The sequence below is a fragment of the Balaenoptera physalus genome (assembly GCF_965194825.1).
Source record: "Balaenoptera physalus genome assembly, chromosome: 16".
In the NCBI taxonomy this organism is placed as follows: Eukaryota; Metazoa; Chordata; class Mammalia; order Artiodactyla; family Balaenopteridae; genus Balaenoptera; species Balaenoptera physalus.
The window spans coordinates 248,916-274,750 of NC_138898.1; the positions used below are offsets into that span (position 1 = coordinate 248,916).

A 25,835-nucleotide genomic window follows, 5' to 3' on the forward strand; every position below is an offset into this window, starting at 1 on the left:
ACCCTGAGCCGCCTCCTCCGCCAGGACCTCGCTGCCTCCTGAGCGCCCCCCATGCTAACTGCCACTGACTGTCTTGCACAAGGCGTTCCCAAACGGCCAGACGCCCAGCAGGACATCTGTGCCCTGGAAGGGCAGTGTCAGCAGCACCGAAGTGTCTGCCAGGGCCACGTTAAAGATGTAAATGTTGGTAGCTGTCTTCATGTTGGTGTGTCTGCAGAGAGGACGGGGAGGAAGAAGGCTTCATTTGGCCACCTTGGCGGACCTGGCAGCAAAGGGCAAGGGGCCCTTCTTCTTGGCCATCACAGGGGGAACCCTAAACTTTCCCTTGATGCTAAATTTTTGTGTTAACAGCAATTTGCTTGTCATTAAAACTTATATAAACCCGGACATTGGCCCCTCTGCCTGTGCCCAAGCACTGCGACCGAGCTGGCCCTGGATGCCCCTGAGAAGCCCCTCTCTCTGACAGGGTTGTCTGTCCGACAGTCAGCCTGGGTAGAACCGGGCCCACGCAGGAGCCAGGAGGATATCAGAATCTCAGGGCTGCCAAAGGAAGCAGTTCTGTCCATCTGTCATCAAAGTCCCTTGGATCCGCCCGAGGAACGAGAAAGGAGCTAGAGTGGGGGGAGGTGGTCTGCTAAGACTAGATGGAGTGAAGAGAACCCACAGCCCACTGTGGGGAAGCGCCCACCCACTGGATCCACAGGAACCTCTGGCTACAGGGGCAGGGAGTGCAGCGCTTGATTGTTTGGGGAGAAACTTTGTGCTGAAGCAAAGACAGGCCCCCAGCACGTCATGAACTAGTCGACCCCTTCCCAAAGTGGGAGCTTCCCGGGGGACAGTCTGCCAAGCACAGAGCCAGGTGAGGGGCACAGAGCAGGCTGGAGGACGAATCAACTTACACCCCACGTGCTAATCCCAGAGAATTTACCCCCACGGCCCCCCAAAGAGTCAGAAACACCTGTTGTAAGCAGAGCGCCCTGACCAGCGTGCAGGGGGTTATTCTGACCCTCCGACACGGCCCCTGGAGACAGTTCAGGGCTGGTTACGTGCAGGGGAAATCACACTGTCCACATGCATAGATACAGGGAGACACATGTTACACCGGCACAAATGCACACGTCTTTCAGCCTTGGCACGAAAATGCTGCAGCCATAGCGGCTCTGGTTCTCAGAGCCTCCCGCTGCTGGCAGCACGGACAGAGCCCCGTCCTCCCCAGGAACGACCCCACAGGGCCGGGGCCCCCAAAGCAGGAGAGGCCAGTCCAGAGTCAGCACCTTGTCCTCCTTCCAGGTGCCTCAGCTAACCTGGCCAGGTCTGCAGCTCAGCTGGCAGGCAGAGGCAGCTCTACCACTGCAGATGTTTCAGCAGCTTGTCTGCAGGGAGAACGCTTGCCAAGTCACCGACCTGCAGCCTCCATCTGCAGACTGGGAGGGTACTTCTCTGGGTGGTCACAGCGGGCAGGGTCCCCACGGCTCAGATGGTCCTTGCAGCCTCCCTCAAGCAGGTCTGCCAGCCCCAGCTCTCCTTCCAACTCTGCATACGAAGCCACCTCTGACTGGGAAGCTCAGGCATCCCCCCACAGATAACTGGAGGCTTGTAAGTGAAGTAGGGAGTCAGTCACTGGGGGTGCAGGGCAGAACCTGTCCCAATTGGCATCCTTCCAAGGCCACCAGGACCCAAGCAGGACACAGGGTCCTGACAGCTGCACAGCCGCTGACCTCTGATGGAGTCTGAAAGGGGGGCTTTGAGGCACAGCCCGAGGGGGGGCCCAGGCAACCCAGACAGAGCACCACAGAGCCCTCCCCACCCCACAGCTGAGACCAGGCACATGGGGCTGCTTCACAAATGACAGGGTGGCCTGCGGCGGTCCTCCTGGCCACCTCGCAAACCTGAACGGCCATGTCTGCGGCGCAACAGTTCATGCGTCCTGGAGGGAACAGGCTTGCTGAGAAGCCTCCTAAAGGAGTTCCACTCTCAGGGCGAGTCCCACTGCCCAGGGATGCCCACTGGGCTCTCCAGGCAGCGCCAGGCCAATCCAGCTGCCCAGAGGAGACACTGCAAGGCTCCATGCAGACAGCACACAGCACGAGGGGCACGTGGGACTGTACAGCTGCTGTCACGCTTCCAGCTGTGTGCCCACCCGGAGTGGGAGGCAGCAGGGGAGAGGCCAGAACAGTCCATGAAGCTTGGCAGTGCCAGGGTGGCTCTGGCCGGGCATGCTCACCAGTGAGTCCTTGCACCCCCTCCCCGCCCTCCACTAGGAGGGCAGCTTTAGTATGACCAGGGCCTCGGGGCAGCCCTAATGCTCTGACCTGTCCCATGATGTCACCGGACCCTCCAAGGCCACAGGGTGGCCCGTGGAGGCTGGTGATGGGCAGCTGCACGTCAGCCTAGAGAGCGGTGACCTGGGTGAGCTCCGTGTTGGGCGTGGATGGGCTCTGCGGGCTGACAGGCACCATGGGCAGGTCCACGCCTAGTCATGCCGGCCGTGGCACCATCTCAGCGGTCTTGCGAGCAACAGCCACATCCTTGGCAACGCTGCGCACACGGTCTGACACCTGCATCTCCCGGCGCAGGCTGGGCGCGCAGCAGAACTTGCGGAAGCAGGCCTTGAAGTTCTCGTCCAGGAAGGCGTAGAGGATGGGGTTGAGGCAGCTGTTGACGTAGCCGAGGGCCGTGCAGAAACGTAGGATGGCCACCGCAGTCTCACTGCCTGGCTGGACGCCCAGCCCTTGGACCAGCACAAACACCTGGACGGGCGTCCAGCAGCCCACGAACACAGCCACCACCACCAGCACCAGGCGCGTGATGCGCCGCAGGTTCCGGTCTTTCTCCCGGGAGCCAGAGAGCAGGCGGACGCCTCGCAGCCGCCGGACCATCAGGCTGTAGCAGACAGAGATGATGAGCACGGGGATGATGAAGGAGAAGAGGAAGATGCAGACGGCAAACACGGGGCCCCAGTAGTCCTGGGGGGCGGGGATCTCCACCAGACACTCGATCTCTGCAGGGAGAGAAGCAGGGTCAGGGCAGGCGGGCAGGCGGGCAGGGAGAGAGCCACCCAGAGCCAGGCGAGCGTGGCACTGGGGAGGAGGGTCCCCTGCACTGACCTTCATCCTCAACCTGTGCCGAGCCCATGATGGCAACGGGAACGCCGACAACAGAGGCCAGGGCCCAGATGGCCACATTGACAGCCTGGGCCTTGCTGGATGTCCGGACGTCAAGGGCACGGATGGGGTGGCAGATGGCTACGTAGCGGTCCACACTCATGGCGGTCAGCGTGAAGGTGCTGGTGAACATGTTGTAATAGTCAATGGCGATGACTGCCTTGCACAGGGCGTTCCCAAATGGCCAGAAGCCCAGCAGGACATCTGTGCCCTGGAAGGGCAGTGTCAGCAGCACCAAAGTGTCTGCCAGGGCCAGGTTAAAGATGTAGATGTTGGTAGCTGTCTTCATCTTGGTGTGTCTGCAGAGAGGACGGGGAGGAAGAAGGCTTCATTTGGCAGACCTGGCAGCAAAGGGCAAGGGGCCCTTCCTCTTGGCCATCACAGGGGGAACCCACTCTGCCCCCTGCTAAAATGTAGGTTCATGGGCCCAGCCCAACGCCATGGAGCCTGAAGGCAAGTATTTTAACAAATTCTTCAAGTACTTACAGCACACAAAAAATGGTTCGCAAACTAAAGACTTGTCTGCCTTGGAAAAGATGGGTGTGGGGTGGGGGGGAGCAGAGTGTCTGCCTGACCCTGCATGAGAGCAGAGACAGGACTCATAAGACAAAGAACCTGTCCTCCTCCCTTTCAAGTCTCCCCCAAGACCCTTCTTGGACCAAAATGTTGGCCCTTCCACCACCAGAGGTTTCCAGGGACCCCAGAATCTGGAAGAGCACACCAAACCAGGCCTCACTGTTGCCTAGCAACCGAGACAGGAAATGGTGACAGAGATGGGACAGATGCTAATGGGGTCTGATTGTATGCAAGAACCTGGCATGGGTCTGGAGAAATTGTGGGTGCTTAATAACTATCTGCTAAATGAATTAATAGTTGTTATAGTAGTGATGGTGGTAGTGTTGGTGATGGTGGTAATTATGGTGGTGTTGGCAATGGTGGTGGTGGTGGTGGAGATGGTGCTAGCGACAGTGGTGGTGATGGTGGTGGTAGCGATGGTGCTGGTGGTGGTGGTGGCAGCAATGGTGCTGGTGATGGTGGTGCTAGTGCTGGTGGTGGTGGTGCTGGTGATGGTGGTGGTGGTGGTGATGGTGCTGGTGATGGTGGTGGTGGTGCTGGTGATGATGGTGGTGGTGATGGTGGTGGTGGTGGTGATGGTGGTGCTGGTGGTGGTGGTGGTAGTGCTGGTGATGGTGATGGTAATGGTGGTGGTGCTGGTGATGGTGGTGGTGCTGGTGATGGTGGTGATGGTGATGGTGATGGTGCTGGTGGTGGTGGTGGTGGTGCTGGTGATGGTGGTGGTGCTGGTGATGATGGTGGTGCTGGTGATGGTGATGGTGGTGGTGCTGGTGATGGTGATGGTGATGGTGGTGGTGCTGGTGATGATGATGGTGGTGGTGCTGGTGATGGTGGTGGTGCTGGTGATGGTGGTGGTGGTGATGGTGATGGTGATGGTGATGATGGTGGTGGTGCTGGTGATGGTGGTGGTGGTGGTGCTGGTGATGGTGGTGGTGCTGGTGATGGTGGTGGTGCTGGTGATGGTGATGGTGATGGTGGTGGTGCTGGTGATGATGGTGGTGCTGGTGATGGTGGTGGTGGTGCTGGTGGTGGTGGTGGTGGTGGTGACAGTGGCAACACCAGAGACAACAATGTTCCATGTCAATTAAGCTGCCATGAAGGAATCTGGGGTTTCGTTCTGCCTCTTAGAGAGAGATTAAGAATAAGCTCAAAGAGGCCTTAATCATGACCAAATAACAAGGACAGTGATGATGGCAGATGCATGTGCCAAGTTCTTCACTTGGATTTTAACTCATTTAAGATTCAGAAGCACTATTTTGATGCCCAGTCTGCACAGGAGGACATTCAGACTCAGAGGACCTAAATGGTCTTCTCAAGGCCACAGAGCTGGTAAAAGGAAAAGTGGGTCAAGAGAACTAGAAGAGCAGCCACAGACAGGAGGAAAGATTTGCCGAAGACCCAACTGACAAAGGACTGCTGTCCAGAATGCACGAAGAACTCCTAATACGCAACGATAAGAACACAGACAGCCTGGTTAAAAATGGGCCAAAGACCTTAACAGACCCTCAGCAAAGAAGATATACAGACAGCAAAGAAGCACATGAAAAGATGCTCCACCTATGTCATCAGAGAAATGCAAATTAAAACAACAATGAGGACTTCCCTGGTGGCTCAGTGGATAAGAATCCGCCTGTCAATGCAGGGGACACGGGTTCGAGCCCTGGTCCGGGAAGATCCCACATGCTGCGGAGCAACTAAGCCCGTGCGCCGCAACTGCTGAGCCTGCACCCTAGAGCCCGTGCTCCACAACAAGAGAAGCCACCGTAATGAGAAGCCCATGCACCGCAACGAAGAGTAGCCCCCGCTTGCCGCAACCAGAGAAAGCCCGCGCAGAGCAACGAAGACCCAACGCAGCCAAAAATAATTTTTTTTAAACAAAATAAAATAAAACAACAATGAGATACCACTACATACCTATTAGAATGACCAACATTTGGAACCCTGACACCACTAAATGCTGGTGAGGATGTCAAAAGGTACAGCCATTTGAAAGACAGTTTGGCAGTTTCTTACAAAACAGACTCTTACCATAAGATCCAGCAATCACCCACCCTTTGATATTTACCCAAAGGAGTTGAAAACATATCCACATAAAAACCTGCACACGGATGTTTATAGCAGCTTTATTCATAGTTGCTGAAACTTGGAAGCAACCAAGATGTCCTCCAGTAGGTGGATGAATAAATAAACTGTGGCTCACCCAGAAAATGGAATATTATTCAGCAGTAAAAAGGAATGAGCTATCAAGCCATGAAAAGACATAGAGGACCCTTACATGCATATTGCTAAGTGAAAGAAGCCAATCTGAAAAGGCTACAGACTGTATGATTCCACATTCTGGAAAAGCAAAACTATGAACACAGTAAAAAGATCAGTGTTTGCCAGGGGTTGGGAGGTGGGGAAGGAGGAGAAGGCAGAGCATGGGATTTTTAGGGCAATGAAACTATTCGGTGTGATGCTGTAATGGTGGATACGTGCCATTGTATATTTGCCCAAACCCATAGAAAGTACAACACCAAGAGGGAACCCTAAGGTAAACTATGGATTTCGGGTGATTATGATGTATCAATGTAGGTTCATCAGTTGTGAAAATGTACTATTCTGGTGGGGATGTTGATAATGGGGGAGATTATGCCTGGGGAGGGGAGGGCAGGGCAGGGACTATATGAGAAACCGCTGTACCTTCTCCTCAATTTTGCTGTGAACCTAAAACTGCTTTAAGAACATTGTCTGTAAAAAAAGAGCAGGGACTGGAGCTGGGTGTTTCTGGCCGCTGAGGCAGTCCCCCCAAGCCCCACGGCTCAGAACACATCGCTCTGCCTCTGAGCCCGGCGTGCTCATAGCAGCTCGTGGGCACCACTTTCCGTGGGGACTGCTCGTGGGCAAGACGACCTCCCCTCTCTGCTCTAATCAAGACGTGCCTCTGAGGGTTTTGATGCCCCCGCGCAGAGGAGAGGCCCCAAAAGAAACACTCACAACCAGAAGGAGGAACAAGCCCACCCCCACCCACATTTCTCACCCATAGCACACCATCCAGCCACGAAGGGGCACGTGAGTCTAGTACCCCGGGATCAGCACTGGGGGAAGGGCGGCTGCTCCTCCCAGCCCCTTGTCTGAGCACACACACGACACACACCAGCATGTACAAATGTACAAGGGCATGCTTACACACATGCACACACACGGACACAGCCACAAGGGTGTGTGCACATGCACACATACATGGGCACACATGCACATGTGTACACACATACACAAGCACATGTGCGTGTACCCACATGCACACATGTGTATGTGTTCACGCTCACGCATTCACGCCCACACTCACATACATGTACAAACACGTACATGCTCGTGTGTATTGTGTCCATGCACACAGATGTATGTACAAAGTGCAGTGCACACACCCAGACATGCACACACTCACATACGTGTACACATTCACACGGGTGCACACTCCCATGTGTGTACACACAACCATTTACATGCTCACATGCATGCGTACACATACATGTATGCACGTGTGTACACACATGCACACGTGCGTGTGTCCCCACGCTGTCCCGACGCCATCCCCACACACTGTTCCCACCCTGTCCCCACACTCTCCCCCCATGCTCTTCCCACTCTGGCTCCCCATGCCATCCCCACGCTGTCCCCCATGCTGTCCCCCATGCTGTCCCCCACGCTGTCCCCACGCTGTCCCCACGCTGTCCCCCACTCTGTCCCCACACTCTCTCCCACGCTCTTCCCACTTTGTTTCCCCATGCTGTCCCCTCATACTGTCTCGGCCATCCTTCCACAATGTCCCCACGCCATCCCCCATTATGTCCCACCAGCAGCGTGGCTGCCATCCTTGACCCCACAAGCGTTCCCATTCTGAGCGCCAGCAAATGCTGGAATCGGCCCAAACACCAGCGGTGAACATGGAGCCCCGGAGCTGAGGAGGGGGCTTCGTGAGGCTGTCCCAGCGCCGGACCTGGACGCCGCCGACAAGAGCTGCCTTCCGGGATCACTGTGGGGGCCCGTGGGGTACTCACGCGGCAGCTTGGCTGGGAGCCTGGCCCACGGCTCAGATGGAACGTCGCCTCTCGGGAGTCAGGGTGACGCTCCAGCTGGGACAGAGCTGCACCTCCTCCCACACCCGGACGGCCCCTGCCTCTCCCTCGCCCCACAGTCAAGCGCCTCCGCCCTGAGGAGCTGAGCCACCAGGGCCTCAGCACTGACCCTGCCCAGTGGCAGGGGGACCGGGAATTGAAGAGGGGAATGGGAGATCCCCACCTGCCAAGCCTGCCAGAGCAACGCCTGCCCCTTTCCCCTCGGCAGCTGCTCGGGACCCACCAGTGGGAAACTGGGTCGGGGGGGGCGCCCAGCCTACCTGAGGATGACATACATGACGAGACAGTTCCCCAGCAGCCCCCCGATGCACACAGCCAGGTAGAGCCCCACGATGGTGACCTTGAGCCCGAGGGGCAGGAAGGCGCCGTGGCTGGCATTGAGCAGCAGGTGCGGGGGCAGCAGGCTGTGGTTGGGGCTCAGGAGGGACAGGTTGCCCTGCAGGTGGCCGCCGTAGAGGACCTCCCAGAACGGCGCAGGGAAGAGGGACTCCATGCCCCGCCCTGCGCGCAAAGCCCCGCGGTACCTGGGAAGGCACACGGGCATGTGAGCGCGGCACCCAGCACCCACCCTGCCCCGGGCCACAGACACGGAGGCACTGCGTGCGCACACACATACACCCACACACCGGGGCACATGGAGACACGCAAACGTGTATGCCAGGGACAGGGATACACGAACACAGGGGCACACGTGCACACACACAGGGACACAGTCTCAGCTGGCCTGCGGGCTCCCACATGGGATGCACTTACGCAGCGGGATGTGTCCACCCACGGGGGCTCACAGACACACACACGCACGCACACACACACACACACACAGATGCCCAAAGCTGCCCTCGTGCACACGCAGACACAAAAGGGACCAAGACACGCCCAGAAGCACCTGGAACACTGGACACAGGGCAACCGAGCACAGGGCCTCCTGCTGCCCCTCCCCAGCCCTGCCTGAGGGCTGCGGGCACCGCAGGTCACCTCCACGCCAGCCCCCAGCGGCTCAGCCTTACCTCGGTGACCTCCCTGGGAGCTGGGACCCCGGAGACCCGAACCCTCGGCCTGCGGCAGAGCAGGGCTGGGAGCGCCAGCCCGACTCAGCTCTGGGTCTGGACGGGACTGCGGCTGCCGCTCAGTGGCAGCTGCTCCCTCTCCTTCTCAGACGCCAGACCAGACGCAGCAGCCTGGTGCACGGAGCTGGGGGAGGGGAGGAGGCTGCAGCTCCAGAGGGGGAGGGGCCGTGCAGGATGGAGGAGGGGGCCCCAGGCTGGATGGGGACAGATGCAAAGGGACCAGGGTGCACCCTTAGAGATGAACAACAGAGAGAGGCTTGGACCCACAGAGCCCAGACAGACAGGCTCGAACACATGGACACAGGGACAGAGGTGCACGTGAGAACTCAGACGCGTGGACGGACACACACACACACACACACACACACACACACACACACACACACGGACACACAGGGACTCAGGGACAGACACATGGAGACACAGTGACAAACACACAAGAACAGACACAAAGGACATGCAGAAACACACAAAGGCATGGAACGGAGACTCGGAGAGACACACACAAGACAGAGACAGACGTGAAGCTGCATCTCACACAGAAGCAGGGCCTTGGACGGACTCAGACCTGCCCCAGCCGGAGTTCCATGCCCAGAACAGCGCCCCTCAGCTGGGATCCCAGGGCAGCTGAGCCACAGGGGGCCGCCGGTTGGGTGGCTGGGGCCCTGCCCAGCCAGCCCTGATCAGATCAGAGCCTCATAAACAGCAGGATGTCTGGACTGTCCAGTGTGTCCCGTGTGCCTCCTGGGTGCCAAGCCCATCACAAGCACGAGCTTGTCCATCCCCACTACCCTTAACTGGGCCTCAGCACCACCTTTGTGCCAACAAGAGCAGTAAGCCTCAGCACCTCAGCAGTGTGAAGCCACCTGTCAAAGTGGCAGAGACAGCGTTCAAAGCCAGGTCTGTCTGCCACCTGAAGACCCACCAAGGGCACCTCTGCCACAGCTGGGTGCCTGAACAACATCTGAACATCATTCCCTCACAGCCTGGGCCCCCAGCACCCACACAGCAGAACATGGAGCTGCCTCCTTCCCATCCCTGAGGTCACATGCCTTGTGGGTGACCCCTGAGCTGAATTGCCAGCCCCACCCAGTCAAGGGGTCGTTCTTCCTGCCCCGGCTCTGCCCACACAGCCCAGACCCTGCTTGGAGCATCTGTCTCCAAGGATGGGGACCTGGTTGCTAGGCGACTGGCAGCAGCGTCGCTAGGATACCTGGCGAATCAGGAGAGGACAGAGCAGGCAAATACCCTAGGGCTCAGCATCCCAGGCTGTCCCCCAGGACTTATCTCTGCATCTTCACTGCAGTCGACCCAGGGACACGTGTGGAGACATGGGGCACATCCACAGAGGCACTCAGGACACAAAGACTCACAAAAACACACACAAAGATGCCCAAATAGGCACACAGGTGAACAAACAGACATGGGTACATGCTCAGAGGACGCACAGACACTCGAAGGGACCCACAGACGCATGGGCCACACCCACGCAAACCCACACTAGGGTGCACGTGAGGCACGACGTAGACACGGGAGAAGAGGCAGATCAAAGCCTCAGACGCCCAGGGGACACACGTGCACCACATTCTCCAGGCAAAGCTCGAAGCCCCATCCCACTGACCTTGGGAGCCCCGCAGGGCAGGAACCCCAGGGGCTTGCCCTCCTGCAGCCTCCCCGACCTGGGCTTCCCGAGGCCTGAGCAGCCAACCTCAGCCCCTCCCACCTCCACTACCTGGGCCCACCTGCCCGCCAGTTTATGAAGCTGTATTTCCTAATGGCCTTCAGCCTGGGGAAAGGGCAGGGCTAGGAGGCTGCCTTGAGGCTGGGTGTGAGTTCCCATCTGGACAGACCTCCCATGAGGGCACATCGGGCGGAGACAGCACCGAGGACAAGGACGCCTGGGCCCACCTGCCCGCATGGGCAGTCTCAGCCCAAGGACAGGACGGTGAGGGGCCAGGCCAGGGTGCTGACGACACTCCCTGGGGATGGTAGCCCCCAGCCATGGACCCTGCAGGGTTCCCACAAAGGGGGCCTGGCCCAGGAAATGGCCCAGCCTCTCTCGACCCCTGTACGGCCAGGATAAGACACAGAACGTATGTGTCACACATGGGGCAGCAGGGAACACGTGTGAGCATCTGTATCAAAGCAAGACAACCTCAAACACACACATCATATGCAGGCCAAACAAAACATGCAAGGGTACCAGCGACAGCCCAAGACACGCAGCTTACGTGAATGACAGCACAGAACACGGGTCCGCAACATATCAAGTGACAGCCTGACCAGGGCTACACTTGGAGGTCACAGGCATTCCAGGCAGGACCCAGGTCCCAGAGTGCCGGTGACACCCACAAACTGGGGTGAACGCACCTCACTCTTGCACGCAGTGACTCAGGGCCCGTCAACGCCAGATGGCACACTGTCTGCTGCCCCTCGGTCCGCATATGCTTTGCCACCCCCCCACCCCCGGGAGTCGGGCACGGGAATCAAAGCAGAGTCGCCAGCAGCCTCACCCAGAACAGCCATCCCCAGGGATTCAGTCACCAGGCCAGTTGTGCTGTTAAAAAGTAAAAGGAATGGGGCTTCCCTGGTGCCGCAGTGGTTAAGAATCCGCCTGCCAGTGCAGGGGACACGGGTTCAAGCCCCGGTCGGGAAGACCCCACATGCCGCGGAGCAACTAAGCCCACGCACCACAACTACTGAGCCTGTGCTCTAGAGCCCGCGAGCCACAACTGCTGAGCCCGCACGCCTAGAGCCCGTGCTCCGCAACAAGAGAAGCCACCGCAATGAGAATCCCGCACACCGCAACGAAGAGTAGCCCCCGCTCGCCTCAACTAGAGAAAAGCCTGCGTGCAAAAAAAAGTAAACAGATTTTCATAATTCTGGGCTTCTTCATAAAATATTACTTTTTCCTTGTGATTTTAACTTCCTAATACTCACATACAGTAACAGAGAATTGTAGATTTGCAATATAACGTTAAATTTTGCAGTCATTTCATAATACTTACTAATACTATTTTGAAGTCTTACTTTCAGGCCTTGGCGTTGATCAGCATGCTCTCAGATCTCAGCATTTCCATCAGCCCTTGAAAAACACGTGAATCCTGGACACAGAAACACGCGGGAGACGTGGCCCGGGGCCTCCCAGTGGCTGGGCCCCAGACGCAGGGAGAATCCCCCCTCCCAGGGGAGCCGTAGGGGGGTGGAGAAGCAGGAAGAAGCTCCTCTCAGGAATGTGAACTGTGCCAACACCAGGCCCTCTGGGAATTAGGGAGGAGAGGGTGTCAAAGGTTTTCAATCCTACAAAAACAGAGGGAAAGTTACAAGCCCCTTCTTGCAGGAGAGTGTGCCCATTCTCCCCCTCTCCCCAAGTGCAAGTCACTTCCTCCCCACATCTCCCTGGCCGGGACCCTGGGAAGCTGAGAGGAGGGCCCAGACTCCTGTCTCAGAGAACTCACTCCTGTAGGAGCGCAGAGTGAGGGCCAGAAGTAGTACTGGCCTGGGCTGTGTGTATCCAGGAGGACTGCTTGAAGGAGGTAGGTCAGCCTGCCTAAGCCCTCACTGCTTCTTCTGGAGCCCAGAGACCTTTGCCTTCAAAAGCCCCTCAGTGATGCTGAATCCCAAGGCCCAGGCCTCACCCTAAAGGCACAAGCCCGGCGGCGGGAAGGGGAAGCATCCAGGGAACAGCTCCTGCAGAGGCTTGGGGGCTGGAAGGATGGACAGTTCCATGCAGCTTTGGGAAGGAGGGGATGGCATGCCAGCTCCGGAGATACGGGGCCACAAGAGGGAGGGGACATGGGGATGTATGCATGCATATGGCTGATTCACTTTGTTGTACGGCAGAAACTAACACAGCATTGCGAAGCAATTATACTCCCATAAAGATGTACTAAAAAAAAAAAAAAAAGCTTACCCTCTCACTGGGAGGCCAGAGCAAGCTTCCAAAATCAATGGGAACAGTCAACAGCCTGCTTCAGAAAGGCCAGAACCTCAGCTGAGACCCCACCCCCAAAGCCAGGACAGTCTCTCCCCTCAGGGACTCAGGTTGTGAACTCCCAAAGCGGCACCATCCATGGGCCTCAGTGACCACCTTGGTACATCCATGAATGAAGGGGAGAGGCATGTTTACACTGTGGGAACCGCGGCACCATCCATGGGCCTCAGTGACCACCTTGGTACATCCATGAATGAAGGGGAGAGGCATGTTTACACTGTGGGAACCACCAATACTTTAACAAATTATGGACTTAATGCACTAATTTTGGCCTAACATCAACTGTGGAATGAGTACATGGATTAATGAATCCAGAATAATCTGACGAGTGCACGAACAAATTAAAGAATTAATCAATTAAGTGAATCAGTTATAAAATATTATGCAATTAACAAATGCACAAATAAATTACAGAAATCTAGGACCCAGGACCCAGAAATCAAAACCCGAGTCTGGGGACTTCCCGGGTGGTTCAGTGGTAAAGAATCCGCCTTCCAATGCAGGGGACGCAGTTTGCTCCCTGGTCGGGGAACTTAGATCCCACATGCCGCAGGGCAGCTAAGCCCGCGCACCACAACTACTGAGCTCATGCGCCTCAAGGAGAGAGAGAAAATGTGCACACCACCACTAGAGAGAAGCCCGCGTGCCGCAACGAAGAGCCCACGCGCCGCAACTAAGACCCAACACAGCCCAAAAAGAAAAGGAAGAAAGGACTTCCCTGGTGGCGGAGTGGTTAAGAATCCACCTGCCAATGCAGGGGACACGGGTTCGAGCCCTGGTCCAGGAAGGTCCCACATGCCGCGGAGCAACTAAGTCCGTGTGCCACAACTACTGAGCCTGTGCTCTAGAGCCCTCGAGCCGCAACTACTGAGCCCCCATGCCACAACTACTGAAGCCCGTGCGCCTAGAGACCCGGCTCCGCAACAAGAGAAGCCACCGCAATGAGAAGCCTGCGCACCGCAGCGAAGAGTAGCCCCCAGCTCTCCACAACTAGAGAAAGCCTGTGCACAGCAACAAAGACCCAATGCAGCCAAAAATAAATAAATGAATAAATTTATTTGAAAACAAGGAAGAAAATAAATATTTAAAAAAAAAACCAATGGTCTAAAAAAAGAAAACCGACTCTGTTCCGACACCACCCCTGGGACCCCCAGACTTGCCCTGGAAGAGGTGAAGAGTCCTGAGTTCTGCTGTGGGAGGCCTCGTGGGCCATGAGGAGGGGGCAGGGGCTCACCCACGAAGGTCTCCTCAGATCTGCGCCCCCTGACCCCAAAACTAGCCAGCAAAGACCTCTCCAGCCAGGAAGCTGGGCCCGCAGCCCGCAGAAGAGTGCGGGGCATCTGGCCGAGGACCTCAGCGCACTTGGACCGCGGTTCTGACCACGCACCTCCCCGAGGGCTCGCTCCGCCCCCGTTGGCTTGGGGGAGGGGCGGGCCTCCTGGTTGCCGAGCAACCGCGTCAACAAGTCCCAGAGAGTCTGGGCTGCGTTGGAGGCCCAGACCCGAGAAGGCGGAAAGTATGGGGTGTGGAAATGGGAGGCAAGGGCCGGGCACTCGACCGCCGCCGCTAGGGACGGGGCGGGGGAGGGAGCGGACGCCAGCCTCTGTCCCAGTGTGGGCCAGGACCCGGCCCAGGATCTGGGGTCCGGGGTCTGGGGTGCTGTGGGCTGGGCCGGGCGAGGAAAGGAGCCCTGCAAGGCTGCACCGGGACTTCCGCGGTGTTTCCCTCTCCCACCTCGTGGGCCCTTCCCCCTCTACCACCTTTTCCCTGGGCTCCTCTCTCCCTTTTACTCCATCTAGACCCAGCGGGGGACAGGCTGGGGGGATGGCGTCTCCCCTGCAGCAAGCCAGCTGTCCATTCGATTCTGCGACTCCCCCGCACACAAGTGAGACCTCCCACAGACACAAAAACGGACCCACACAACAACATCAAACGCACACACATCTCCCAGAAAAGCATGAGTCCTCTGCCCAAGATATAATGAAGGCCCACCCCCTCCATCTCCAGCCCCTAACACTAAGACAGAGGGATCTGAGGCCTACGCAGACATGGGGGACTGAACACAGCGAGGCTCCTGGCATGGGAGGAAGTGTCCTCCTAGCCTCACCCAGAGCAGTCTCAAGCTGTCTCCACCCCTGGGTAGTGCCTGAGGTCAACTCAGGGCGGCGGGCAGGAAGGGAGTGGATCAGAAAGTTCTAGCGGAATGCAGGAGTGAGTAAGGAGGCCGAGCTGACCGGGACGTGTGCGAGGTGCGGCAAAGGTGCAGAGGTCAGAGGTGCGGGCCCTAAGGCGGGCTGCGCGGGGTCCAGAGGGGCCGGAGCTGGGAACCCACGGCGGGGCCAGGTCAGACCGAAGGAGCGGGCGCCAACGGGACATCGTCTTCCCTCGGCAGGGCCCGAGGATGCAGCCAGAGCCGGCGAAGGGGACCGCGCGCAGGGTCCCGCGGGAGCGAGCGGGCAAGGGCGCGCAGGGCGCAGGGGCCCGCGTGGGGTGTGCCAAGGCGGAGCCCCCGACGCCGGGCTGGGCCCTCACGCTGGAGGGGCTGGCGGCCATGCGGCCCGCGCAGCGCCACAGCCACCTGCTCTTTGGCGACCTGCTGGAGGACGTGGGCGCGGCCGCCTCCGTCTTCCCGAGCGAGTCAGCGGAGCTGGGGTACCGCATGCCTGACCCGCGCGCGTGGACGCTGCCGCTCGAGCCGCCCGCGCAGCGCCAGGACCGGGTCCTCGGCGTCCTCAAGGCCGCCGAGGCCCGCGGCCGAGTCCGCGCTCTCCGACTGCGCTACGCCCGCCTGCGGGTGAGGCAGGGGCGGGGCCGGGGCGAGGTCGGGACGGGGGGACCACCCGGCCCGGGGCTCTGCGGGCGCGGCGGGGCCGCCCGTCGCTAAGGCTCCGCAACACCCCCGCGCCCTGACCCCGGCACCCGCAGGCGGAGGAGGTCTCGCTCCTCATCCTGCGGCAGAAGTCCGCGCGCGCCGCCCTCCGGCTGGAGCTGTTCCTGCCGCCGCAGCTGAAGCCCACGCGGATCCCAGACCCCCTGGACCGTCAAGAGGTGCTTGCGAGCCCGGGAAAGGCCGAGAGGGGGGAGCCCGCCCTCCGCCCCGCACACCCGGCCCCAGCACCTCCTCCCCCGCAGCGGAGGCGCGTGGAAACCATTCTGGAGGAGAAAGTCGACGGCAGCATCTTCCCGCGCTGATGGCGACCCCACAGTGCACGACTGCGCCCCACCCTCCTACATAAAGTTCTCACTTTCCAAGCGCCCCCTGGTCTCTAGGCTTCCTTTCTCTAGGTCCCCTGGGAGGCAAGGGGGACGGATGGATGCTGCGTCTCCCACATCCGATGTCACAGACACTGGGGTACTCAGAGTGCAGCTCCTCCAACAAAGTGGAAAGCTACAAGCTGGCTGACATCAGACTCACGGGGGCAGGGACGCCCCTAGTCCCCCAAATCCCACGCTGCCCCCATCAGGCAGTCTGGTGCCCTGCGAGTCCGTGGGAGCCCCCAGCCTGGGTGTGATGGGGAGAGCCCGCAGCAGCAGCAGTCACACCCCCAGAGGTAAGGGCAGCCGCAGGGAGAAAGTGGTACCCAAGTGGGCCGCCCCCAGACTGCAGGCCATTCCATCAGAGGGTCAGAGAGGAAGGTGACATTCTGGACAGGAGGCTGGGGAAGGGGAGACCCCTTCAGGCAGAAATCACCCTCGGGTTTTCCTTTCCATCCTGATAGTCCTCCTCTGCCCCTGTGATCCCCCTTACTGGATCCCCCCCCCCCCCACACACACACACACACACACACTCACACACGTACATACACATGCACACACACAGAGGACAGGAAGGACACCGCCCTTGTTCCATTCTGACAAACCCACATCCTGCAAACCCCCTGGATTCTGAAGAACCTCCCAAGTTTCTGCACAGATCTCTCCTTCGAGAACTTACTCTCCTGCCCAACACAGGCTCTTTGCAGAGACTGAGATTTCTCTTAGCCGGCTCTCCCTTTTCCTCCCTCCCAGCAGTCCAGCGGGCTACAGAGGTGGGGGCCTCAGACAAGGCCCTCCCCTGCCAGGAGGCTCTGGCAGAGTTGCCAGCCTGCAGCAGAGAACTGGTCCTGGAGGGGTGGGCCCTCTACTGGCAGAGGTCAGAGCTGGGGTCCAGCAAGGAATCCTGCTCTGTGGCGGCCAACACCCTCCCTGACGCAGCTCAGAATGGGGACCTGAGCCCTCTGTGTCCTCAGCGAGCCCTTCCCCCTCACAGGACCCTTCGCCTGTTCTGGGTTGTTGCACCCTTGGCGTTGATCCAAGCCCAGAACTGTGTGTGGAGCTGGAGACTGGAAGCTCCATGAGGGAGGGGGGAGCTCTCTATGGGCGGGAGGGGGCGGGGGGCGGTTCAGGCAGGTAGGGGAAACAAGGAACAGGAGAAGAGAAGGTGGCTTGGGCGAGGGGCAGAGAGACAGGGAAGGGGAGCATCAGGCAGGCACTTGAGGACAGAGGACGAGAGAGGCACCCACCGCCCTGAGGAGGCCAGCAAGAGGGCGGCCTCACAGACAGCTCTGCACCAGGTGTGGGGCTGGCACATGGGCACCCTTTGATCCCCACACCAGGGAGGGGTCCTCGGTCTGCAGAGAAGGCCCGGGAAAGTGCCCGAGGACATTTCTGCAGGGCCTGAAGGAGGTTTCTGCTATGGGAAAGCAAAGCATGTAGGCCACAGCCCAATGTACTGGGGGCTGTGAGGGATCAGGTGGGTCTCTGGGGCTGGGAGCTCATGCTCTAGACAGAGGGTCCTGGGTTCAAATCCCACCCCCAGCATTACCTGCTGCACAGCCTTGAATGAGCCCCTGCCCAGCCCACTTGGTTCCTCCTGTGGAACATGGGATAGACTCCCCAGAGGAAGGGCAGAAGACCCAGGAGGGCTGAGGCAAGGGGCATGGAGAGGCCTAAGTGGCCGGGGGACATGCGGGGGTGGCGAGAGGAAGGACAGTGTATGGAGGGCTGGGAGGGGGAGGGGCGGGCCGGAGAAGCGTATAGAGTGTGGCCTGAGTGGAAGAGAAGTGCGCTGACCCACACCCGCATCCAGCTGCCCCACACGTCTCAGGAGGTGGGTGAAGATGCCGCGTCAAGCACCATGGCATAGGCAGGGCTGTGTGACCTTGACTAAGCTCTGGCCCGTCTTTGAAGGACCTACCTCCCAGGACTGTTATCTAGGCTAAATACGAAGCAGCCACCTCCCATCTGGGCAGGCTTCCAGCCTCTGCCCTGTTCCAGCCAGCCTGTCAACATGGCAGCCGAGCCCCCTGGGCACACGGCATCAAGAGGCCCCCCAGACTGCAGGGCCCCTCTCTCCTCCCTGACCTTGGCCCTCACTCTCTTCAGCTCAGCTCCTGCCCTGCTGCTCTACTAGCGGCTCCAGCTCTGTCCTGTGCTGAGCAAGAGGCAGCACTGAAACACCCCCCTCCGCGCTCTGTGGTTCTCCTTAGCCCTCCTCACCTCTCACCCAGTCTGCAAGTCCACTTCTTGTCTGCTCCGGGGCTTGTCTGTCCTGCTCACTGCCAGGTCCCACTGACTGGCACACAGGGGACACGCAGACATTTGCTGGATGAATGAAGAGCGCATGTAAAATCTCCACTCCCCTTTATACCCCCAAGACCACTGAAAAAAGTGATCACCTACAACTTGAGCAACTGGAAGGCATTTTGTGAGCGGGCCCTGGGCACCAGGGGACAGGCGCTGCATACGGTCGGAGGCCAGGGGCACTCAGACACTCTGCAGACCACTTCCAGAGCAGGCTCGGGGCCTCCCAGACACCGGCCCAAAGCATGCTGGGATAAGGAGTTTAACTCACAGCTAGACCAGGTCATAAAATATGACGAGAGTTGTCCAAAGAGAAGGGACAGGCATTCGTGGCAAAGGGGAGGTGTGGCTTTAAACTGTAGAACATCTGGGGGCAACTGGAGGGGTTGAAAGGGACTCAGCCAGGCCCCACGGACAGGGACATTTGGCGACCCCGGATATAAGAACCAGTACCCCCGGCATCACTGGCACCGAAGCCCAGGAACCCCCTTCCTTGGGAAGTCCCCTACAGCACGGTGACAGCGCGCCCTTAACCCTATTTCACAGGGGAGGACACCCAGTGCCAGAGAGGCTAGGGCCGGGCCGGGACTGACCACGGGGGACAGTCCTTTCCAGTGGCCTCTCCCTCGAGCGGGGCAAGTAGCCTATGGGGACGCCCCCCCACCTCCACCCCACCCCACCCCACCCCGTAACGGCAACGCTGGACCGGCCCCGCCGAGCAGAGCTGGGGCACGGCCACACCCCCAGCTGCCGCAGTACCAACTCAGCCGGCCCGGGGGGCCAGAGGCCCCATCATCAGCACGGGCCACCCTAAGCGACGGTGGGGACGGAGGCGCCGCGCTCCTGCGCGCGGGGCGGTGGGGAGTGGGCGCGTGGGACGCGGACCCGGCCGAGCGCGGGGCGGGGCGCGCCGGGCGGGGCGGGCCGGGCCGGCGTCTGCCCGCGCGAGGAAGTCCCGGCCCCGCGCTTTGGGGAAGTGAGGCCGAGGCGCCTGCGCACTGAAGCCTGCGCCCGCTCCCCGACGATTCGGCCGGACCTCGGAGCGCGCGGGCCGGCGGCTGCGGCGCGAGTGGCTCGGGAGCGCGGCCGGTGAGTGCGCGCGCGCGGCGCCGAGGACCGCGGCCCTGCCCCTCCGGCCAGGGCCCGGGGGCCGTGCGGGGCGGGAGCCTCGGAAACCGGCGCCGGAATCCGCGCCCCAAGGACTCCGCCGCGGGGTCCACGTGGACCCTGGGCCGCGGCGGGACTGGAGCCCGTCCCCGCGCGTGGGGGAGGGGCCGTTGCAACCGGGTTCCCCTTTTCTGCAGCTCAAAGCCTGGGGAAGTGATTGCTCAAAGCGGGGGTGGGGGGGCCGGAAGAACCCAGGTTTCCGCGTCTCCCGTCCCCCCCCCTCAGCCTGTGGGGAGGGGCCGAGGCGGGACACCCGGTTTGCCCCCGCCCCCACCCTGTTGGATCTGGCAGCCACTCATCCCTGCCAGTCGCAGGGGAGGCGCTGCGCCCCCGGCCCGAGCCGATCGGGGGCTCCTGGCGCCAGCCTCGCTCCAGAACGCGCAGGAGGACCTCCTGCCGTCTGACTTGAGTCCTGCTGCTGCAGTACACGCCCCTTCGGCAGCCAGGGTGGGGCCCAGAGCGAACCTGGCCCCTCCCGCCCCTGCCTCGCCTTTGGGTCGCTGGTGAGTGGGGCGCATGGCGAGTTCCTTGAGATTGGGGTGGGGGCGTCAGAGGCTGGAGGAAGGGGCAGACTTCTCCAGGCCAAACCCTACCATGAGAGAGAGGGAGAGAGAAGTGGGTTGCCCCCACCATTGTAGAGGTGGGCCGTGGCGAGGGTCACCAGGGCCAGGAAGACCTGGCCTGCCTTGGAGGAGCCAGGCTGGGACTTCCCTACCGGGGAGGGGGGCGGCGCAGCAGACAGGAAAGGTGCTGAGGAGGATGAGAAGAAGGGAATGGAGCCCCTCTGTCAACCCCCCTCCCAAAGGTTATGGCATTTCTTTCCTGGGATTGTCACATTTTCTTATTCTTTTTTTGGACTGGGCGGGCTCGGGGACGTTCTTTTTCCTTCTGTGGAGCAGAGCAGCAGCCGCTCCCGAGGGAGCCTCGGTCCCCAGAGGCCAAACTTGCTGCCTGTCCAGCTTCTCCCATCCCAGACTTAGGGGCCAAAGCCTGGAGGGGCTGGGGAAGGGGAGGGAGCCCCCTCCCACGTGCCCGAATGAGGGGCGGGAACCCTGGTTCAGACCCTGCACCCCCACCAAGAAAGAGAGCAGGTGCCCCAGGGGCACAGGTGGCCCCAGCCAGCCTGAGGAGGGTGCAGGGAGCCAGGCCCAGGGATGGGTGACCAGGTGCAGGGCCTACAACCAGGACAGAAGGGCCGGCCTCTCCCCCTGCCCCTCCCCACCCCAGCCTCGGCCCCAGCACCTGGGCCCTGCATCCTCAGGCAGCTCCCCTCGTCCAAGTCAGAGCTGAGTTGGAGAAGGCAGCCTAGAGGGGTACAGCCTTCAGGGTGCTGGGGGGGTGGGGGTTGGGGCCCTGCCCCCACTCACAGTGGGTAGGGGTGCAGAGGAGGAAGAGCGGCTCTGCCTGGGGAAGTCACAGCCCGTCTGGGGTACAGCTACCAGACCTCAGAGGTTGCCACACCCCTTCCTTTCCCTAGAAACTTGACCCCTGAGGGTAGGCATGCTGTCGGGCTGCTTCTTCCCCATCTGTTTGCTGGAAGCCAGTGGGATCCAGTTTGAGGGTCGCCCCCAGCGATCTCAGGGGAAGCCAGGCAGGTGGCCGAGTGGCCAAGGCCCCGTGGGACCCTACACCTGGCCCCCAGATTTGGGTCAAGGCCGAGGCCTCCGCACGCCCAGGCTCTGGAGGCAGAGGTGCCCCAGCTGTGCATATCCCGGGCTGTCACCTCTGAGCGCAGCACTTGGTCAGTGGCTGGGAGGCAGGAGCTGCCTAGCCTGGTGACTGACCCGGGGCCTGTCCCAGAGCGTCCACTTTCCTCTCCTGCCATCGGACACCCCACGAGGCCAACATGGACCAAACAGACGTTAAAAGGCCAAGAGCTGAGGGATGGGGGGCAGCAGGGAGGATGATCATTTAGTGAGAAAATAAAGTGAAACCAAGTCCTGAGCATCTCGCGGCGGGTTTTCAGGAAGGTCCGCGCGGCAGACGTGCCAGGGGGCGCCCCCGGCCCCGGCGGTGGGGCGGGGCGGGGCGCCTCGCCTGGGCCGAGGTGGGCGCAGGCCGAGGTAGAGGTTGGGAGGCAGGTGGGGAGGCGTTCAAAACTGCCTCCTGGACCCTGATTGGCCGCCCCCGCGGCTCGGGTCCGCGGGTTTCCCGCGGGGGCCGCTCACCAGGATGGGGCGCCGGCGTCCCCCGCGCGCCCGCACCGTGGAAGGTGCGCCCCGACGCCGAGCGGAAGGGACCCCGCGGCTCCGACCCGCCCGGGAGCAGGACGCGCCCCCTCCCCCGCCGCCGCCCGGCACGCCCGCCCTGCCCTGCCCTGCCCTGCCCTGCGGCGAGGCCTGGGGCCGCAGCGGTTTCCGCAGCCTGGCGGGGGGGAGGGGAAGGGAGGCTGGGAGACCCTGGGCGCGGGAAGGTGCCAGCCGAGTGTTCGGGTGCCGGGCCAGTGACCGGGCCGAGAAGGTGGCGGTCCCTGGCGGCTCTCGGCCCTCCTCACCGGCGCCTGCTGCACTTCCCGCACCCTCAGGACGTCCCGCCCCAGCCCCAAGTCCTACTCAAGTCGTCCTTGTCGCAGGCCTGGTCTGCTGCCCCTGCTGAGTCCCCAGGAGCAGGTGGGGAGCCTCCCCAGGGCTGATCCGGACTCCTTCGTGGGGAGCAACCCTCACCACCTCCCACCAGCCGAGGAAAACCTGGGATGGAGGGAGCTGGGATGGGGGGGGTCTAAATGTCTGACCACCACCCCTATGCACCGCCCTTATAGCCCCAGACTCTGAGGGCCTCCAGCCCCCTTGGGAGGGGCCAGGAGCCGGAAACCAAGAAAGAGGAACCCTGGCTTCCGGCTTCCCAGGGAGGGAGCAGATGGGGGTGTCCCAGAACCTCCTGTGGAGATCTTGTCTGGGGTCCCCTCCTTCCTGACCTCACATCCCCTCACAGCCACAGTGTAGACTGGAGTGGGGGTCAGGGCCTGGGCAGAGCGGTCTGGAGGCGGGAGGCCGGGCAGGGGGCGGGGGGACGCCTCCGGGAGGATCGGGACCTCTCCAGGGCGGCAGGCCGCCACCGGTGTCAGGTCCTCCGTGAGAGTCCCGGCCTCTCTTCTCAGAGCCCCAGGCTGTGGTGAGGGTCCTGGAGCAGGCACCACGGAGCCCCGGCAACCTCTTCCACCCACCCATGCCCACCCCGCCTGAGGCTGAGAAGCAGGTGGGCCGCCTCCACCGCTGACTCTGTCCCTCGGGGGCTGGGGGCATGACTAGGAGTTGGGAGACCCTTGGACACCTGGGAGGCCAGAAGGGTCATGCCCCCCCGGGAGCAAGCACGGCCCCCAGCAGGCAGGCGGGGGGCGGGGGGTGAAGCAGGTGGTTCCGACAGGTTCTGCCTGGAGGCTGAGGTGGCCCCATCTTCCCCCAGCACACAGGGCCAGAGGAGGGGGACCAGCCTCCCTCCATGTCCAGTCCTGATGCGGCCCCCCCGGCCCCCCCCGGGCGAAACCCCTGCTGCTTGTGCTGGTGCTGCTGTTGCAGCTGCTCTTGGTACGTGGGCCTGGGGTGCACCGTGTGCCTGGCGGGGAGGGGGGCACTGAGCGGACCTGGGGCCCAGGACCCCACTCCTCAGCCCCTCGGGGGCTTTTGAGGCATCACCCACAGCCCTCGTCCAGGGGCCTGGTGACCGGCGGCCAGTGCCCAGGCCCCTCTGTGTGTGTGACTTTCATGGCTGGTGTACCGAGGTTGTGTCCACATGCAGGCACCTAGCCAGCACGTGCACGCGCACGTGTGTACGTGTGTGTGTGCGCGTGCGCGCGTGTCTACTGTAAGCCGGCCCAGACTGGCCCTGGGGACCCACAGCAGAACAAAAGCAGGTCCTACAGATTGTGTCAGGTGGAGGAGCTTTAAGCAGAGACCTGGCCCTGGGACAGTGCAGGGGGTGGACATGGGGCCTCCAGGGGGAATGTGGTTTCTAGGCACGTAGGGAACCTGTTGGGGTTTTTGTGCCTTGCAGAGGCCTGGCCCTTTTCGGGCTTCCATCTCTTGGCTGTTGAGTGGACAGCGCTGAGGGGACCCAAAGGGGGATCAGCTGACCAGTGCAGTGAGCAACTGAGGCCTGAAACAGGAGAGGGAGCGCCTGGGGGTAGAGACACGAGGCCGTGAATTGTTAGGGCCCGCTGAGCATCTGGCCGTGGGGGCCAAGCGAGGAGTCTGGCGTCTGGCGGGTGGGGGTAGGGTGGGACTGAGTTCTGTCTGGCCCTTTGAGTTTGAGGTGTCCGTTAGCTGTCTCAGTGACCCTGGGGAGAGGTCCAGCTGGAGGTGTGGCCTGGGGAGCCAGCACTGACGCTGTGCCAGGAACGCAGGAGAGAAGCAGGACCCCGAGGGAGAGTCAGGGGTCAGACACACGGGCTGGTGGCTTTCTCCACATCAGCCGGAGTCTCTGGGAGACAGCAGTGGGGGTCGAGGTCAGGCCAGGGAGGGAGAGGTACCCCAGGGGCCTGTGAAGCACCAAAGGCAAGAAAACGGGCCCAGGGCCGGACCGGAGTGTGGGAAAGGAGCAGACCCACCCTGCAGGGGGTTCACACGTGTGCTGAGAGCCCCTAGGCCTCGTGCCCATACAGACACGTGTCGGTGTCACTGTGTGACCAGCCTCCTGCGCGCACACGCGTGCCGCGGAGGGCAGTGCCACCTTCCCCTCTGCCGGCAGGAACGAGGAGCGGCGGCGAGCGTGGCGGGCCTCCCGGGAGAGCAGGCTGCAGCCCCTCCCCAGCTGCGAAGCCTGGTGAGTCTTGGCCGGGGGTCTGCGCGGTGTGGGCGGGTGGGGGGATCCGGGCGGAGGGGGCGGGGCCTGGCGCGGCCGGTGGCGGATACCCGGATGCGCATTCCCCGCAGCGCCACGCCGAGCCCCGAGGAGGTGCGGAGCTGGGCGCAGTCCTTCGACAAGCTGATGCACAGCCCAGCGGGCCGCAGCGTGTTCCGGGAGTTCCTGCGCACCGAGTACAGCGAGGAGAACATGCTCTTCTGGCTGGCGTGCGAGGAGCTCAAGGCCGAGGCCAACCAGCACGTGGTGGACGAGAAGGCGCGCCTCATCTACGAGGACTATGTGTCCATCTTGTCCCCCAAGGAGGTGCGCCGCGCGGGGCCGGGGTGGGGGGCGGGGGCGCCTGCGGGCCCCTGACCGCGGCCCCTGTCCCGCAGGTGAGCCTGGACTCCCGGGTGCGGGAGGGCATCAACAAGAAGATGCAGGAGCCGTCGGCGCACACGTTTGACGACGCGCAGCTGCAGATTTACACGCTGATGCACCGAGACTCCTACCCCCGCTTCCTCAGCTCCCCCGCCTACCGCGCCCTGCTGCTCCGGGGGCGCTCCACGTCCTCCAGTGAAGCCTAGACTGCCCACCGTGGCTGCCTGGACGCGGGACCCCTCCCGCGGGCAGAGACTCCTTTCACAAGAGCGCTTCACGTGTGGGGCACACCCGCCGGGCCCAGCGCCCCGGGCGGTCCCAGGCAGGAGCTCCAGGTGCAGGGCAGGCCAGAAGCCCCCTTCCCCACCCAGAGGACCCAGCGTCCCAGGATCCAGCCGAGAGGCAGGCGTGAGGGCCTCTGGGCCTAGGCGGCCCCTCCAGCACCACCACCCCCACTGAGCGCTTCCTGCTGGGGTTCCCACCTGGTGAAAGGAGGCGCCCTCCCTGAAAGCATCCTGGACCCACAAAGCTCACAAGGTCCTCCTCCCCGGGCTCCTGGGGGCCCTGAGAAATGCCTTTGGTGGAGAACAGAACCTCTGTACTGTCTAGTTCTGTGACAAGAGGAGACCTCCAGCTGGTGCCATCTGCACCCCGGGATCAGACCCAGGACCTCAGAACGAGGCTCAAGGCAGCAGGACCCGGTTTCTCTTTTATATGTTCATTGAGTTTAAACCAGGAAACATGGCACTGTGTGTTTTATCAAAAAAAAAAGTTTTCATATTTAACTCCACTCCTCTTCCCCCCAAAATAGAATCTTATTATTGAAGATATTTTTAAAGTAAAAGCCTCTCCCCTCTGTCCACATTTGTGGGGGCGATTAGAGGAGGAGGAGTTGCCCAGGACCCCCAGCAGGAGAGCAGCCAGGCTCAGTGAAGGGACCCTGTGCTCTGCTCCAACCCCGCCCCTCAGAGCAACAGCCTCAGCAGGCAGCTGTGCTCCGCCCTCCCCACGCGAGGGCGCTGTGGCC

At 61.3% G+C, this 25,835-nt stretch overlaps 3 protein-coding genes across 17 annotated transcripts; 2 read left to right on the forward strand and 1 right to left on the reverse strand.

Moving 5' to 3' along the window:
• Positions 1-907: 907 nt before the first annotated feature.
• OPRL1 (opioid related nociceptin receptor 1) lies at positions 908-19,431 on the reverse strand. 7 transcript variants are annotated; one of them, XM_082429725.1, is made up of 5 exons: positions 19,241-19,431; positions 18,398-18,502; positions 8,119-8,382; positions 3,108-3,463; positions 908-3,001 (listed from the first exon to the last, which is right to left on the reverse strand). In XM_082429725.1, exons 3-5 carry the CDS (start codon positions 8,349-8,351, stop codon positions 2,478-2,480), a joined length of 1,113 nt encoding a protein of 370 aa, XP_082285851.1. In that variant the 5' UTR covers positions 8,352-8,382; positions 18,398-18,502; positions 19,241-19,431; the 3' UTR covers positions 908-2,477. The 7 variants fall into 7 exon arrangements, with proteins under 7 accessions (XP_082285851.1, XP_082285850.1, XP_082285854.1 ...); XM_082429724.1 differs by having other exon boundaries at positions 19,167-19,431; XM_082429728.1 differs by lacking the exon at positions 8,119-8,382.
• Positions 14,455-16,176, forward strand: LKAAEAR1 (LKAAEAR motif containing 1). 2 transcript variants are annotated; one of them, XM_082429097.1, is made up of 4 exons: positions 14,460-15,194; positions 15,312-15,713; positions 15,845-15,967; positions 16,052-16,176. In XM_082429097.1, exons 2-4 carry the CDS (start codon positions 15,321-15,323, stop codon positions 16,109-16,111), a joined length of 576 nt encoding a protein of 191 aa, XP_082285223.1. In that variant the 5' UTR covers positions 14,460-15,194; positions 15,312-15,320; the 3' UTR covers positions 16,112-16,176. The 2 variants fall into 2 exon arrangements, with proteins under 2 accessions (XP_082285222.1, XP_082285223.1); XM_082429096.1 differs by having other exon boundaries at positions 14,455-15,194; positions 15,845-16,176.
• On the forward strand, positions 19,423-25,652 carry RGS19 (regulator of G protein signaling 19). 8 transcript variants are annotated; one of them, XM_082429740.1, is made up of 7 exons: positions 19,505-19,570; positions 20,073-20,151; positions 22,746-22,843; positions 23,051-23,172; positions 24,332-24,406; positions 24,517-24,751; positions 24,823-25,652. In XM_082429740.1, exons 3-7 carry the CDS (start codon positions 22,814-22,816, stop codon positions 25,012-25,014), a joined length of 654 nt encoding a protein of 217 aa, XP_082285866.1. In that variant the 5' UTR covers positions 19,505-19,570; positions 20,073-20,151; positions 22,746-22,813; the 3' UTR covers positions 25,015-25,652. The 8 variants fall into 8 exon arrangements, with proteins under 8 accessions (XP_082285864.1, XP_082285865.1, XP_082285867.1 ...); XM_082429738.1 differs by lacking the exon at positions 22,746-22,843 and having other exon boundaries at positions 19,423-19,570; XM_082429734.1 differs by lacking the exon at positions 20,073-20,151 and having other exon boundaries at positions 19,472-19,570.
• Positions 25,653-25,835: the final 183 nt, after the last annotated feature.

Coding starts and splice junctions, on each gene's coding strand:
- LKAAEAR1 (XM_082429096.1), top strand. CDS start 15,321: ATGCAGCCAGAGCCGGCGAAGGGGACCGCGCGCAGGGTCCCGCGGGAG. Junction 15,714..15,844: donor TGCGCTACGCCCGCCTGCGG/GTGAGGCAGGGG, acceptor CGGCACCCGCAG/GCGGAGGAGGTCTCGCTCCT.
- OPRL1 (XM_082429722.1), bottom strand. CDS start 8,402: ATGCCCGTGTGCCTTCCCAGGTACCGCGGGGCTTTGCGCGCAGGGCGG. Junction 3,464..8,118: donor GTCATGTATGTCATCCTCAG/GTAGGCTGGGCG, acceptor TCCTCTCTGCAG/ACACACCAAGATGAAGACAG. Junction 3,002..3,107: donor GGCACAGGTTGAGGATGAAG/GTCAGTGCAGGG, acceptor CTCTCCCTGCAG/AGATCGAGTGTCTGGTGGAG.
- RGS19 (XM_082429734.1), top strand. CDS start 22,814: ATGCCCACCCCGCCTGAGGCTGAGAAGCAG. Junction 22,844..23,050: donor CGCCTGAGGCTGAGAAGCAG/GTGGGCCGCCTC, acceptor ATCTTCCCCCAG/CACACAGGGCCAGAGGAGGG. Junction 23,173..24,331: donor TGCTGTTGCAGCTGCTCTTG/GTACGTGGGCCT, acceptor CTCTGCCGGCAG/GAACGAGGAGCGGCGGCGAG.